Below are 14,926 nucleotides of genomic sequence, written 5' to 3'. Positions count from 1 at the left end.
AAAGATGGGAGGTCACATCACTCTGCTGCTGCCCCATGGCAGGAAGGGCTCAGAGAGCTAATGGCAGGTTCAGGTGATTTGACTGCACAGGAGACCAAACATCCATGTTCCATAATTCCCCATCCACAACTCTACCAGTCACACACCACTTCTTGGCAATCCTGAGGTAGGCAGCTGTGCCTACACACTTGCATATGTACACAGTCACTGTCATAAGCCACCTGTCCACAGTCATTAACTCATGCCCAAGCACACCTGTAGTAAGGTACCTTTTCTGGATTACACCCCTTCTCTCTCCCACACAGCAAGCAAGAGCATCAGTTTCTCAGAGCCTGACACACACACTTACCCACTCTGCTTCCTGCTTTCCTTCCCATGCAAACAGGCTCACTGCAAAGTGAGGTCTCACACCAGTGCAAGCTTGGAAACCACATGCAAACTGAGAGAGTGTATGGTCTTGTGGTTTGCCCTCAGGCACAGTCTAGTGCCTGAGTAATAACCCTCATCTTAGCAAGCCCACTGGCAGTAAAGGGATGCTCCCATCTCTTCTTTGTGCCCCCTTTCACCAAGACAGTTTATGAGAAAGCTGAAATGATCTGAGCAGTCACCTCCATCCACCCTTTCTGGCTACAGAAGTCCTCACAAGCATCAGGGATGTCTCCCAGGATCCCAAATGTGTCTCACATAAAGAAGGCTTCTCAATGAGATTTCTTGGTAACTGTCCCATAGCTGCAGAGTCAGAGCCATCAGATCTGTCAGTTGTACCATTGAGCAAGTGGCAGGTTTTTGTCTGAGGCAGGAACAGTGAAACGTCACAGGCAGTGACGAGGTGAAATGCTCAGTGCATGGCACAGGGATGGTGACGTCTCACAGATGTGCTGCAGCGCACTCCCACGGGCAGGGAGGCGGCAGGCTGAGTGTGGATCTGGACGGCAAGAAGTGGTGCATGCTCCCAGCAGAATGACACCCTCTCCTCCATTCTATCCCAATACACATCTGATGCAGCTCCAGAAGGCCCAGATATGGAACAAACCTCTTAGGAAGAGGAAGGACCAAGAGGTCATTTTATTTGGCTTGCAAGCAGGTAGCAGGGCTGCCTGGCATCACTCACTCAGTGGAGAAACAGTACTGAAGTTAGAGGCCCAAATGTCACCCTGAGTGCACAGCCAGGCACCCCTCCCCCAGAGGTCTTTGCTACAACACATTTATTTTGCTATGTGGCAGTACATTACACAACACACACATTACCAGCAGTTTCAGAGCCCTGAGTTGTCATTCCTCCTGAATTTTGGAAAAGAGGCAGGACCAGTGTCCCCTTCCCTCATTTCACCTGAAAGGAAACAGACCAGGAAAAGTCAAAAGACACAGAGGCACTTGCTGACAGGACTGGAGATGAACCTCAGAAAGCTGGAGTCCCAGTCCACCACTCTCACAATTTCCCCTTTCCCTGGTGGTGGAAGAGGAAGCCCTAGTGCCAGCTCTCCACAAGGTCTCACTCCTCTGAGAAAATCTCTGCAGACCTGAACAGAAATCAGACTAAGGAGATTGCAAAAACTAACATAAACACTACTAGATTTTAAAGGGACTGACCACCTCTCTCTGAGGGGCTGAGAAATGTGAGGCGTTCTAGGCAGGGTTGGCATTCTCTTAAATTCTGTAAGATTATTTAAGAAAGAGCAAAGGAGAGGATTTTGCTTTCCACTGGAATCTAAATGGAATTTGCCGTGCTCAGATGGGGAAAGAAAGCACCCTGCCTTTCCTGGCATACAGTATCCCACACCTCCTTTTCCTAAAGCATGAAATGACAGAGCTCCAGTACCAACTTCAGCTCCCAGTGCCACAGAGAAAGCTAATGCTGTAACAGGCAAAGACAGAAAGACAGTGCAGCACGTAACATAGAACAAGACCCCAAAATAGCCCACAGAAAAGCAGAAACAGTCAGAAAGGCAAATGTGCTGTGGAGAGCAGAAGGGAGGGCAGGAGCACCTGGGCCTCTCCCACCAGTTCATGTCAGTACATAGAATGGTGCCTCCGCCTCAGGAGAGCAGTGACCCAGTTCCCCAGCTGAGACCCCTTCAGCCAGAGGAAGAGTTCATACAAGCTGATCTGCCACAGGCTTAGGGCTTCTGTGAGTGAAATCTGGGCCTTCCTGTAAAGCGAGTGACTCTTGCTTCTCTGGTACCTAGAATGAAAGAAACAGCTGCATTAGATGCGGCAGGATGAAGCCCATCGGGAAGGCAGCCTGTCATACATCTTCCCTGGGGAGGGGAACATCCCACATCTGGAGAATCACTAGCAGTAGAGACCCATGGGAATAGGGAATTTTTCCAAGTAATGCTCCTGGGGAGCTGGGGACTGCCTTCCTAGCACGAATCTGGCAGGAGAGACAGCCTGCTCCCTTGTGAGCCCAGTTCTCACCCCTGTGCATATTGACTCTGAGCCATGGCATCCTCTGCTTCTACACCCAGCTTCACTTCAGCTAAAAGGAACAGGTACACACTCCTATAGCCAGCCTTTCCTGGTAACATACTCATAAGAGCCCAGCAATCCTGACACACTAATTCCAGGAAAAGTAATTCTCCACCTTTCCTTAGAAGCAGAGGTTAACTGGGATTTGCATGTCTCTCATCAGTGAGATGTTATTTCTCCTGTAAAGAGGAGGAATCTGAGGCAGAAGTGCATTGACTCATAAGACTCACAGATGGAAATTGCTTGCACAACTCCTTCTCCCGGCTTTTAAATATCAGCCTGATCTTCACAGTCAGCCCTTGCCCCTCAATTAGGCTGGAGAAACTGGCAGCAGTAAACTTTCAGTGATCTTTCCTACCCACAAATACTTTCCAGTGGTGATGACTCTAATGGACAGGAAACCCTTTCTCCTCTTCTGGAGGGACCAAACCCTAAATCCTAAGGCCTCCAACTCCATCCCTGTCCCCAGCTGCAGGGTGATAGACCTGCCCTCTGGAGAGGCTGATGGGTATGAGAACAACACAGACAGGCTGAGATGTGCAACTGAGCAGGGGCAGGACCACAGCAGATGTGATACTGAGTGGGAATGGTCCACAGCTAAGAGTAAGAGGGCAAGAGGTCAAGTTGGGCCTTGTCAGGGCCCTAAGTGGGGGGTTCTAATAAGCCTTTATGTCCCTGACTAGCCTGGGATCTCCCCCAGCCTTCTGCTCATGGATTCAGGAACTCAGGCTAATCTCAGACCTGCACCTTCAGTCCCTGCCTGAGCTACACTGGAGGAGTAATGGCCCCCAGCTCATGCTCTGTTCCCCTTGACCTGTACTTCAGCTCACATACTGACCTCTTGCTTGACCTCAGCCCTGCCTTGTCACTACAGACATGTCTGACAACCACCATACCTGATCTACATATTGACTTTCTGGTTTGACCTTGGACCTGCCCTGTTGCCAGGAAGTTGCATTACAACATGGACTTTCGATTGGACCTGACCTCTCAGAGTCTGTCCTGCTTGCCTCGCCCAGCTCCTGTGGGACTGGGCCCTGGCTGGCCTGCTGGCCCTGGGATCCTCCCTGGCTCCTTGCCTGCAGGGACAACCAGCCCCTGCTGCTCCATGACTGGCCTGTGGTGCCTGAAGAAGAGACTCACTTGGAAACGGCTCTGATGCAGCAGCGAGACATGTTGAGGAAGGAGCTGGCACTGGCCCGTGTGTTCAGAGCTAGTTCAATCCCCCTTAACAAGTCGTTGGTCTTCAGCAGCAGCAGCATCTGGCGGGGGACATTGTTGAGCAGCTGGGTGATCTGGGGTAGGTAAGTAGCAGTGTTGGACCGGATCTCCATATCCTGCAGCCAGCCGCATCATGTCAGGGAGAAAGGAGAGAGAAGTTGAGAGTGCATGGCAAAGCCAGGTCCAGATGCAGCTGAAATTTGGCAGGAGGAGATGGTGTCTTTCCAGACCATGACTCTAGGTCAAAAGCTAAAGAGCTCTTTGTCCTGCTTTCCTGCAGACACCTAGCTGTCCCAACCACTCACAGCACAGTCACAGATCATTCCTGCCATACCCTACCTGCTCCTCAGAGAGATAAGGCCCTGTCCCCTCACTGGCAAAATTAATAGCATCTCAGGAGAACAGGGCACCTGCTGCTACCTCAGTTCTTGACCCCAGGCAGCCTGCAGCAACCATGTCTCATTACTGCCCTTGTAACCTTTTGACTGATTCTCACCTCACCATCCCCAAAGCTGGCGGAGCTGCAGGTAGCACAGACTGCTCAGGAAGGTAGAGGCATGCTGAAAGGACAACCAGGCTGCTCCTTGTCTTGCTGTCCCATGCAACTGATGGCTTTATGCTATACTGATGAAGCTGTTTCCCTAGTTGAGTCCTTTATCCTAAGCAAAATTCAGCAGAGGTGAGAAAGCATTATGCAGTTAAGAGTCACACTAACCCAAAAGATCAAAAACTGTCATCTGTCAGATTAAGGGTCTATCTAGACTCATATCCTGTCTGGCAGCTGCCACTAGCAGATGCTTAGGTAAAGGGTGTAAGATCCAGGTAAATACAGAGTGATCTTTCATGTTCCTTGCTTTCCCAGCTTCTAACAAACACACTGCCCATTGTAAGATCCCAGTAATAACTAGTAACTACAACCTGAGCCACATAAGACGGGCTCCCCTCCAAACATGAACCACCACAGCACGCAAGATAGGCAGCCCCCACTCCTCTGCCTCTTTTTAGATTTGAGTTCTCCTACCATCCCAGTAAATGTCATACAGTGTGGTGCAGAGCTGATCCCATACACATACTGTGTCCCTACCTCCTCCTACAGAGGCCATGACATGAATCAGCAAATCCAAATAGAAGTCCCTGGAACATCTGAAATTTCCAGAATCCAGCAGGACACATGCAAAGGGCAGTAAAAAACTTCTTACAGGGAGCAGGCTCCTTTGCGGGAAAGGACAGCTCTAAAACCTTCCCTCCTCTGGAATGAGGGTCAGCTGGTCTCTATTTCATGATATGGGATCTCACACTCACTCTTTGTGAACTTCAGACTTATTAGAAAGGAACAGACCTGCACAAATCGAGTGTGCAGGTCATGATGGTCAGGGATGTATACAGCTCACATACCACCATGATTGCTTTGCTGCTGACAAATAAATCTTTGTGTCCTCCTGCTTCTGTCACTGACCAAAACACAGGGCTTCAGCAGGAAGCTTAGCTCTTCTAAATGTTTAATGTTTCACTCTGTTACTTGTTGGCAGAAAATTCCTCCCTGATTATCTCTTATCCCTTATCCTGGCCAGCATCACTGCAGAGCCTACTTTATTTTACACATATAAGGTTTAATTTCTATTTATTTTCTTTGTATTTTTAGCTCCAGCTGCTTGTCCACATCACAAAACACCCACATGATCTGTCATCAGAACTGTCATTTTCTGTCAAGGGTGAAGCCTGCATGCTCAGGAAGAAATGAGCTATGCCATAGGACCTGAGAAAAGCCCCTTGGCTGCAGTCACTGAGGCTGCTGCAGGATGCAGCAAAACACAGTCATAAAATCAGATGAGCCTAGCGACCACCCTGAGTGGTCAGCTGCCTGGCCATGGCTGAAGGCAGGAACAACTACACCTATGGCAATCCTCACACATTTTCCTAGCATGCTCCTAAAACTCTCCAGTGATGTGATTCAAAGCCTTACTGACCATCCATACCACCATTACAATGGCCCTGTCATTAGATCTGGCTTTTCCCATGTTTCAGCCCAATCTCCTTAGCTGAATTTAAACCCATTACTTCTTGCCCTCTTTGCAGCAGTCTTTAGCAGATTTGAAAACCACTACTACTACAGCTCTTCTTGAACCATGCCTTTCCAGATATTTTCTGCCCTAACTTGCGCAGGCTTACCTCATGGGTTGCATCTGTTTGACCAGTAATCCTTGCAGCTTCCTACTGAACTTGGCCCAGTTTCATCAAACGTTTCCTGAGATGCAGTGCCCCAGACTGGACACAACGCTACAGATAAGATTTTGTTTCACAAGGGCTGCTTCCTTGTCTCACAGGCTACTCTCATGTCCATACATCCTTGAGCACACTCTCTGGAGCTCTGCACTGCTGGTATCTGCCCCAGTGTGTGCTCATGGCTCTTGCTGCAGATACATTCTTTCAAATGCACCTCTAAACTAAGGGCAAGCAGCAGCTCATTTCCTAATGCCTCAGCAAATCTGCTCAGCTCCCCATTATCTGCTGCAGGATTATCCAGTTTCGGCATTAATTGTGTCATGTAGGCAAAGACAACAGAGCTGGCTCCGTACATGCAATTCAACTCAATGACAAAGTTCACAAGGCACCATGTAGCTGCGGTTACGCCTCTGGCATAACAGTCACAATCCAGTTTAGGATAAACGTTGCCTTTTAGCTCAGATTCAACACTGGCCTTATAATAGTAAAGCCAGCTCTGTGTTGATTCACTTTGGTGCCTCTGGATTTTTTTCTGGAACTGTCATCTCCAGAGCTCACCAGATCAAACACAGCTCTGCTGGACAGTCACTACATTATTGCTGCAGAAAATTAACTCAGGTAGGAAGCAATCAGAGTACTGGGTGTGAGGGGAGTCCATTACCCAAGGTATCTGACCAACTCATTGCTATGGATAATGGCAACCCAGTGCAGTAAATTCTGCCACATCCATCAAAATGAAATGCCAAGCCAAAGGAATTTCATAGGATTATATTATAATGCTACTCAAATGAATTTCATTCTCACTACTACAAACGAATGCAGATAAAAACAAACCATAGGAATACGTTTCTACCTGTAGACACTAGTCCACTGGCTGAAAACACAGCACTATATGCTCATGTCTAAAAACAGCACAGTCGGCAAGGGCTGCTACTATTCTTAAGGTGCTACTATTCTTAAGGTGTGCATTTCAGGATTGAGAAGAAGCGTGAGAAGGAGCCCAGCATGTGTGTATAAGAAATGGAGAAAAATGTAAGTGGCAGTTTCCTAGATTTGTAGTGATTGAGTTGACAGGATCTGCAGTTAAGCAACCTTGACTCCAAGTTAAGAGGGTTTCTGACTGGGAGGTAATTTCCAAGGGGTTTTAGGAGTTTGTATCAGTGCTGATAGTCATTTACATGAATAGTGATAATGCATTATCCTTCTCATGTCTTCTCACTATGCCTTTACATCTCCTCTACCTTAACTTATCCTCCTTGATGGCTCCCTGCACAGCTGCATTCCACACTTTTTAAATAAAAGGTTGATCTACAAACGTTTCCCCTGCCAGAACTGGCGAACACTTAGCCATTAAAATATTATACAAAATTTAAGCAGCCCATGACAATTGAAAATGGGAAATTAAGTTCAGCCACTATAAAACACATAGTAGAAGGAAGTCCTGGATTCTTCTGCCTCAGCTATCAATGTAAAATTTGCTACAGAGCTGCCAGGGGTTGCCCCACACTTCTGCAGTACCAGTGGAGCAAGTGGTTACAAGAAAGAAGGGTACCCAAGGAAAAGGAAGGGCACACAACAGAGAAAGACACTCAGGACCTACCTCGCTGGCTGAGACTGGTGACTTGTCAATGCCCCTGTTGACAGCCTCCCAGGATCTGGCGGTCACCACACAGGCAAAGAGAGGGTACATATCCCCTGCCCCAAGCCTCCGGCTGTACTTCTGTACCCTCTTCATATCAGCCTTGATGAGGGCCTGCCAAAGGCGGCAGTAGTCCATGCGGAAGGACTCACTCAGCACCTAGGGAGGAAGACATGGCCCCCAGAATTCCATGACAGAAAGGAAACTGGGGAAAAATGTATCCACATGGGCTTAGAGAGACAAGGCTGCAGCTGGGTATGCTTTTTCAGCCTGTTGCCCACAGGCACCTCCAGAGGCCCCAGAAGCCCCCCATCACTCCATACCTGGTAGAGCCCATGGTCCAGCAGGATAATGTGGGCCTTGCCAGAGGCTGGGCATTTCTTCACTAGCACGTTGCCTGGGTGCGGGTCACAGTGCACAAAGCCATTCACAAAGATCATTTCACTGTAGAGTTTCCCCAGATTGCGAGAGATCTGTGAGAAGACAGGAGATGGTCACACAGTGCCACCACAGCAGGGGGCCTGCCAAGGAGGGGAGGTAGCCCCCATGTGCCAGCACTGCAGGGAGCAAGGGTCTGGTACGTGCCAATGTCCCCATGCAGAGCTCTTGCAGCTCCTCACACTGAGAAATGCACAGGCTGTGTGCTGGCACCTACCCTGGTGTTTGTGAGGTCAGGGGGGTTTTAAGGACACTTGCCTGGCATAAAAGAGAGGAAACATCTATGGGTAGGAATGGGGTTTTTAGCAATGAGGAAAAAAGTAAGACAGCAGATAGGGGCAGACAGGCATTCACAGGGAAGGCATGGAAAGAGCTGATGGGGTGGTGAGAGACCACTTGAAGGAAGACTTGGATGTTTCCATCCATGGATGGCAGCAGGAGTCAGCAGAGAAGGGGTGGGAAGAGACAGAGCCTGTCAATCTGCTTACCAGAATAAACATGGACTCCCTCTTTCCTCCCCCCATCTCACTTTCCCTCTTTCTTTCCTCAAACCCATGCTAATCTGGTTTGCAATGCCTGTGAAGATGGAGAAGCACAGAAAGGCTGTTTAAATCATCCTGTCACTGCTGTGCTCCTCCATGCCACTGTTCCTTATCACCAAGAGATGTTATTAAAGTTAAAAACCTCCTAGGAGCAAGCAAACATCCCCAGGGCCTAGGATCAATCCCTTGCCTTGCACTAACACAGCAATGTGCCTTGCCTTGACATCCCACTACATCCCACTACCAGCCCTCTCTGCCATCAGAGAGCGGCACAGAGCTCTACAGTGGAGTGCTGAACAAGCAATTAAAAGACAATCATTATAAATTATTCCAAGCATGTCCCCAGACACACAGCGTAAGCAGCAAACAGGCAGCTGTCCCCATAAGCAGAAGTGGTAGAAGAAGTAATGGGATACTAATGACAGCTCATCCTGCAGACAGTCAGCCAGGAAAGGGCTTGTTTTACCAATCTCTGAAATGCGACCACCTCCAAGAAGAGCATTCATTATGAATAGTGCCCAAGTAACTAAAAATGAGGAGGAAGAACAGGAACCCTTCCTGTAACACACCAACAGGGACAGCTGTAGGACGAGGTGGGACAACCCTCCATCCCTCAAATGGGACTTGGAGCCACACTGCTGAATCATGGAGAATGCTGCCCCTGTGCCGAAACACGCACACAGGTGGCATAGCAGAGCCCTACAGTCTCCTGTAGCGCAGCTCCCCTAATGCCACACCAGTGTTATTTAAACTACCTACTGAGGGCAATAACGTTTCCCTTCTCAATCACCAGCAAGCTCACTGGAGCAATGAAGTGACCCTTATAGGTCTCCTAGATCAACAAGCTCTAAAAGTGGATAGGACCAAAGTACCAGGTGCTGTGACCTCCTAGAAGAGGTGAGTAGCACTTGCTGACAGTCCAAGCACATGCCACAATGTCTGTTTTAAGCCAGTCACTCATTCACACAGCCTCCCAGGGACCTGCACACCAGGCGGAATGGATTTGGACATCGTGACTGATCACGGTAGCAACCAGAACACCTGTGCACACACTGAAGGAGCTGCATTTTGCCCTCTCTGCCTCACTCTTTGCCCTCCAGGAAGAACACAGAATTATTGAAGATGAGGACCTGGGGACAATCTAGGGCACAATGTGATGTCTCATACCCATTAAACACAAATCCATACAAGGGCTGGCAGTTCTGAAAACCTGTTGGTTGGTCATGGCTAAAACCTGGAAAGCTAATAATTTGGGGCACCAGAATATGGGCTGTATCAAAGACAGCAAATTTGAGAAAGTTCCCCATAGAGGTTGTGCAACCACCATCCTTGGAAGTTTTAGACCTGGCTGGATAACACCCTGAGTAAGTTGGTCTGACCTCACAGCTGACCCTGCCTTAGGAGGTTTTATAGGAGACTTCCTGAAGCCCCTTCCAATCTCAAATATCCTATAATCCTATAAAAACACCTCTCACTAAGTTATCCACACTACCCTCATAACAGGATCTTATGGGGTGGCTATAGACTCCAGATGCAGGAAAGGTCTCTTCTTCTGAATCAGCAGACAGGTTACTAAACTGATCTGTGGCCATAGCCTTTTGCAGACAACAAAGCAACACAAAAGAAGCTTGGGGATTCATCTTCCCACCTTTCCATGAAAACAGAGGGGTCACAGTCCTGATCAGACTCATAGCCTAGGTCATGGGTACAAGACAAACTTCACTACAAGATCCCCATCCTCTCTCCTTTCCCTGCTGTATTTATATTTACCTCTTCCCCAGCATGCAACTTTGAATATCTGCAGTAGTTGAAACTATGCTTTATGGCTCCTTTAAGAAAGAGGATTGCATTCTGTACAACTTCGTTAGCATACAGAAGATATGTTACAGGGATTTATGACATAAGCATATAAACAGTCCTTAGTTTGGAAAACAAAATTACCCAGTGTAAGAGATGGAACTGTGCTGCACACTGAAGTATTTTTGCATATTTTTGTCTGTTGACAAAAACCAGGATTTATATTGAATTAAGATAGAAAGCACCAGTACTGTCAAATTCTAAACAAAAAAGGAAGGTTATATATCTAGGGCTTACAGTGTAATATGTGAAGAGTGACGAGGCCTTGGGTGATATGATTTAGCTTAAGGTGTTGGGGGGTTGGAACTAGATGATCTTAAGGTCCCTTCCAACCCTAACTATTCTATGATTCTATGATCATTATATAATGCAGACAAAAAGGAGTTCACGTTTCTAGAGAAAAGGTTTAGGAAAAAAAACATGAAAACCCTTACACACACTAATTCTTTAGTACTGTGACCCATCACTATGAGCCTTTATGCCACCATTATTAAGAAGGGCACTGGATAAATAACATACATAAACCACACTGGAAGAATGCTGTCAGGTGAAATGAGAAAACAAACATATGAAAACCTCTACTCAGGAGAAGGGAGGAATGCAGCATGCATTTAAGCTGTATAGGAGCTCAAGGTGAAGGTGCATTACAAATTAGACAAAAAGGTTGCAGTGATACACGGAAGTGAAGATCAAAGTAAACACACAGGAGTTTTGTTAGGAAGAGGTCATAATTCCTTTCCCAGTTTTTCATCCAACACAAGGAGGTCCTTATCATTACCCCAGCATTGTTCTGGTGCACATCGTAAAAAAAATAATAATTACCCTTGGAATCCTGCATTCGCTCCCATGTGACAGCTCATTAACAGAGAGATGCCGACTATACAGAGTGAGTTCGGAGAGAGCAAATAAATGAGCAGGATGCAGGAGGAATTTACTCAGGAAAAAAAAGATAGGAAGTACTGAAGATTCTGAAGTTGGCTAAGGAATAGCAGACTAAGCGCAGTCTACCAGTGTTCGAAGGTTTGAATAGCAAGGAAGCAGAAGCACTTGTAGCATGTGGGATGTGCTACAAGAAATACAACCAGGCAGAAGAGGGTGTAATAAAGAATAGCACAATTTAGGCATAACACATAAGGAAAAAAATATGCTAGTCAGCAAGCAGAGCTGAGCTTTATGTGTCAGGATGACACCAGACTCTGGTCACAGGCATATCCTTGCCTATTGCCAGAAGGTGTGTTATTGGCAAAAAGAAGTTTGATTTGTCTGTTTGTACTGCAGCAGAATATGATGACTACAGTCAAATAGCCTGTGGCCTCACCAGTCAATGCAAATAGCAACCTGCCATTGCCACATTATATGACATGACCATGACACTGTGTCAGGCAAGCCGTACTATTTTAACCCAATGTTTTCATTTTGCAAAAACAGAAACTGAAGAATAAGCACATCTCAGACAATGAAATGAAGAGTCAGCAGCTGGGGTAAAAACAGTGGAGTGCCAGATACATGTAGAGCAACCAGGCTGTTCACCAAACTAGGCACATGAAGTTCATTTTATGTACTCAGTACAGCAAGGATGCTACATGCCACAAATTATCTTACATGACTTAAAAGTCAATACCAAACAAAACAAGAATGTGATGCAGACATTAAGGACTGTTATTGCACAGTATCACACAGCGTCTCTATAAACTAGTCAAGTTCACTGGAAATAAGAAAGACATAAAAGTATGACTTTGGAGGCTGTTACAAAAATTCATTCTTTAGACGGTCAAAACCCTTCCCCTAAATCCCACCTTCATTTTAATCATGCCCTGTTTAAATTTCCTTAGCTAACATGAACCTGAAGTTTAACTACTTCCTTCCCTCTCCAGTATCTACTACTCCAGTGTGTTCACCAGTAAGGTAATTATCAGCATAAATACAGCACAAATACTGCCCCATTTCTACAGGATGTTCCCTTATGTGATGTGTCTTAGGATTCAACCTGCTTTTTACACTTCCAGTTGCACTGCTCTGGAAACACACATTTACTCTGTGATTGACTACTATCCCAAAGTTAATTCTAACATGTCATTTCCCTCTGATAAACTCCCAGCATACTTAAGGAACTCTTCATATTAGTTTTAAGCTTTTCACTTTGTATTGCTCATTGTTATCCCTTTCTATCACTTCAGTCCTCAAGCCCACTAAGTGCTATTGCCACTTTGGTACTTCTCCACAATGACAGAACCTCTCAATTTGTTGTCATCAACAACCTCCTTCACATAGTTCTGTTTGTGTCGAGGTCATCACTGAATTCACTAAATAAGATCAGTTTGAAGAGCAAACCTCACAAAACTCCTCTATGGTAATCTCTCCCCACCATTGCATGTATCATTTTCTTACCTACTTTGCAATTTCCCTGCTAATCCCCACCATTTCTAGTTAACCAACTCATATCAAGGTGCCAAGGATTTTACCAGGTACATGTATTGCATTTCTGTCATCTAATTCAGATGTAGTGTAGATAGGAGCAAGGATGTGTTTCTTCTTGTATATGTACACAGCTGTAGTTGCTGCCATCAGTTCTGAAAGCCTAGACAACTTGCTACCCTCCACTAGGAGCTGCTTTTGATGAACCCTATTATATTCCATTGCATACAGCCCCACAGCAGCAAACTTTTGGGGACACACCAGCTGCTGTATGTATCATTCTTCTTAATGAATCAGCACGCATCCATGACAGAGCAACTTGACAATAACAAAACACTGGAAAGTCCATCACAAATTAGTATCTTTAAAAAACACCAATATGCAATAGTGAGCAAGAAACCTCTCAGAAAGGAAAGAATGTGTGCAAATTTGAGCCTATGAATACTCCTGCAGTAAAAAGATGACACATATCATGTTCATGGGCAACTGCAATGCAACAAACCAGCCTTGGTTATCCATGGAAAGTCACTGATACTTTCCTGGCCTTGTGAGAAAACTGGCTCCATGCCTCCAACTAACATGAAGAAGAAAGGCTAAGAAAAAAGTCCTGTGACATGGTCCTGTAGAGCTGATCTCACTGTCTGCTCCTGATTAAGTCCTAGATGAAACTGTCTGATAGGGCACCATCCTTTCCTGTCCCACCTCCATCTGTGACTGTCTCTTTAGATCTGGAGCAGATACTAGTCTCTAGCCTTAATTTGGCTGTAATATTTGCCAATTATTTTAAGAGATGGCGACACTAACTTCTATTGATCTCATTAAAAGTAAAGGTCGTTGTGCAGCTCATTTCTCAGGGTTCAATATTACCTCCGGAGGCCAAAATAATAGCATTGATTTTGGAACCTTAATCGAAGGTTAATTGGATTGAAGAGTGCATTGGGTTTTGCTTTCTTTCGTTGTTGTTATTACAGCCATCATCTAAGGGTTTGTTTAATCCTGCTCGGGCAATCCTGCCCAATTAAACTGGTGTCAAATTAGCAAAGGGTGCAGATGGAGAACAGCCACAATTTGGAACCTGCACTGTGTCTCTGCTCTGAAGTGGCTCTTGTCCAGAGCAGATTAGGATGGTCACGTACAAGAGATGCAATTTCACACTCTGCCTTGTGTGATCCAGTTGTGAGGATCAAAACACAGTGCTCTGTAATGCAGAACTACTGCTATGCACTGATTAGCATCACAGCAAGGTGATGTCTGGACACACATGATATCATTAAGATACAGGAAGAGTTTTTAGGACACCTGGAGTGTATTCCTAGAATGCCCCACACTCTCTGCTGGGGACTGAGGAAATTATTTTCTGGCTCAAAGCCCCATCTTCCACAGCATTTAAGTGGGGAAAAATATTCTGACTCATCCACCCAGGGAACTGAGGTACTAACTTGGTAAGTTTCTACAGGACACAGGTATAGAAGACCAGTCATTGTTTAATTGTTTCATGCATCTCTGTCAGACCCAAAATGGCTATGGGCATCCTTTTCCCTTAGTTTTAAATGTAGTTGTATTTCCTCAGATTTAATGCAAAGCTTCTTGCTGAGAGTAAAGCAATTGATTGACACTGATGCTTCAGACTGACTCAGTAAGAAATGAGTTTGTGTGTAATTTAACTTTTACCTGATGTCTTTGCACAATTCAGAAGCTGAAATACTGGAGGTCACTATCCTTGCTTACCAGTGCCTTGTCAATTTTCATTAAGCTTCAGACTAGAGGAAATGTAGGAGAATCTGCAAGGAAACCTCTCCCCAGATTAAATCAGCAGGTACAAAGAGCAAGAATATCCATTTTCCCCAGAAATTGTTCTTCTCCATGCTCCATTTCATCTAACACTTGAGTGTTATAAGCACACTTGAGGCATGAGAGGTTTCCACACTTGTACTGACAAAAGGATCTCACCCTGGGAAATCATAGAATCATAGAATAGTTAGGGTTGGAAAGGACCTTAAGATCATCCAGTTCCAACCTCCCTGCCATGGGCAGGGACAACTTACGCTAAATCATATCACCCAAGGCCTCGTCCAACCTGATCTTGAACACTGCCAGGGATGGAGCATTCACAACCTCCCTG

At 46.0% G+C, this 14,926-nt stretch overlaps 1 protein-coding gene across 4 annotated transcripts in view; it reads right to left on the bottom strand.

Moving 5' to 3' along the window:
* Positions 1-1,036: 1,036 nt before the first annotated feature.
* ADCK1 (aarF domain containing kinase 1) overlaps positions 1,037-14,926 on the bottom strand; it is an 80,467-nt gene continuing 66,577 nt past the window's right edge. For all 4 annotated transcript variants that reach the window (XM_062636165.1, XM_062636162.1, XM_062636163.1 and 1 more), the window contains 4 exons: positions 7,876-8,025; positions 7,514-7,711; positions 3,613-3,806; positions 1,037-2,182 (listed from right to left, as the gene is read on the bottom strand). In XM_062636165.1, coding sequence (XP_062492149.1) covers positions 2,011-2,182; positions 3,613-3,806; positions 7,514-7,711; positions 7,876-8,025 — 714 coding nt within the window. In that variant the 3' untranslated portion in view covers positions 1,037-2,010. The remainder of the gene's footprint in view (positions 2,183-3,612; positions 3,807-7,513; positions 7,712-7,875; positions 8,026-14,926) is intronic.

Source organism: Pezoporus occidentalis, unplaced genomic scaffold, assembly GCF_034315485.1.
Source record: "Pezoporus occidentalis ecotype Australia unplaced genomic scaffold, CSIRO_AGI_Poc_V1 ctg47, whole genome shotgun sequence".
NCBI lineage: Eukaryota > Metazoa > Chordata > Aves > Psittaciformes > Psittacidae > Pezoporus > Pezoporus occidentalis.
This window is presented reverse-complemented; position numbering and strand designations above follow the sequence as displayed.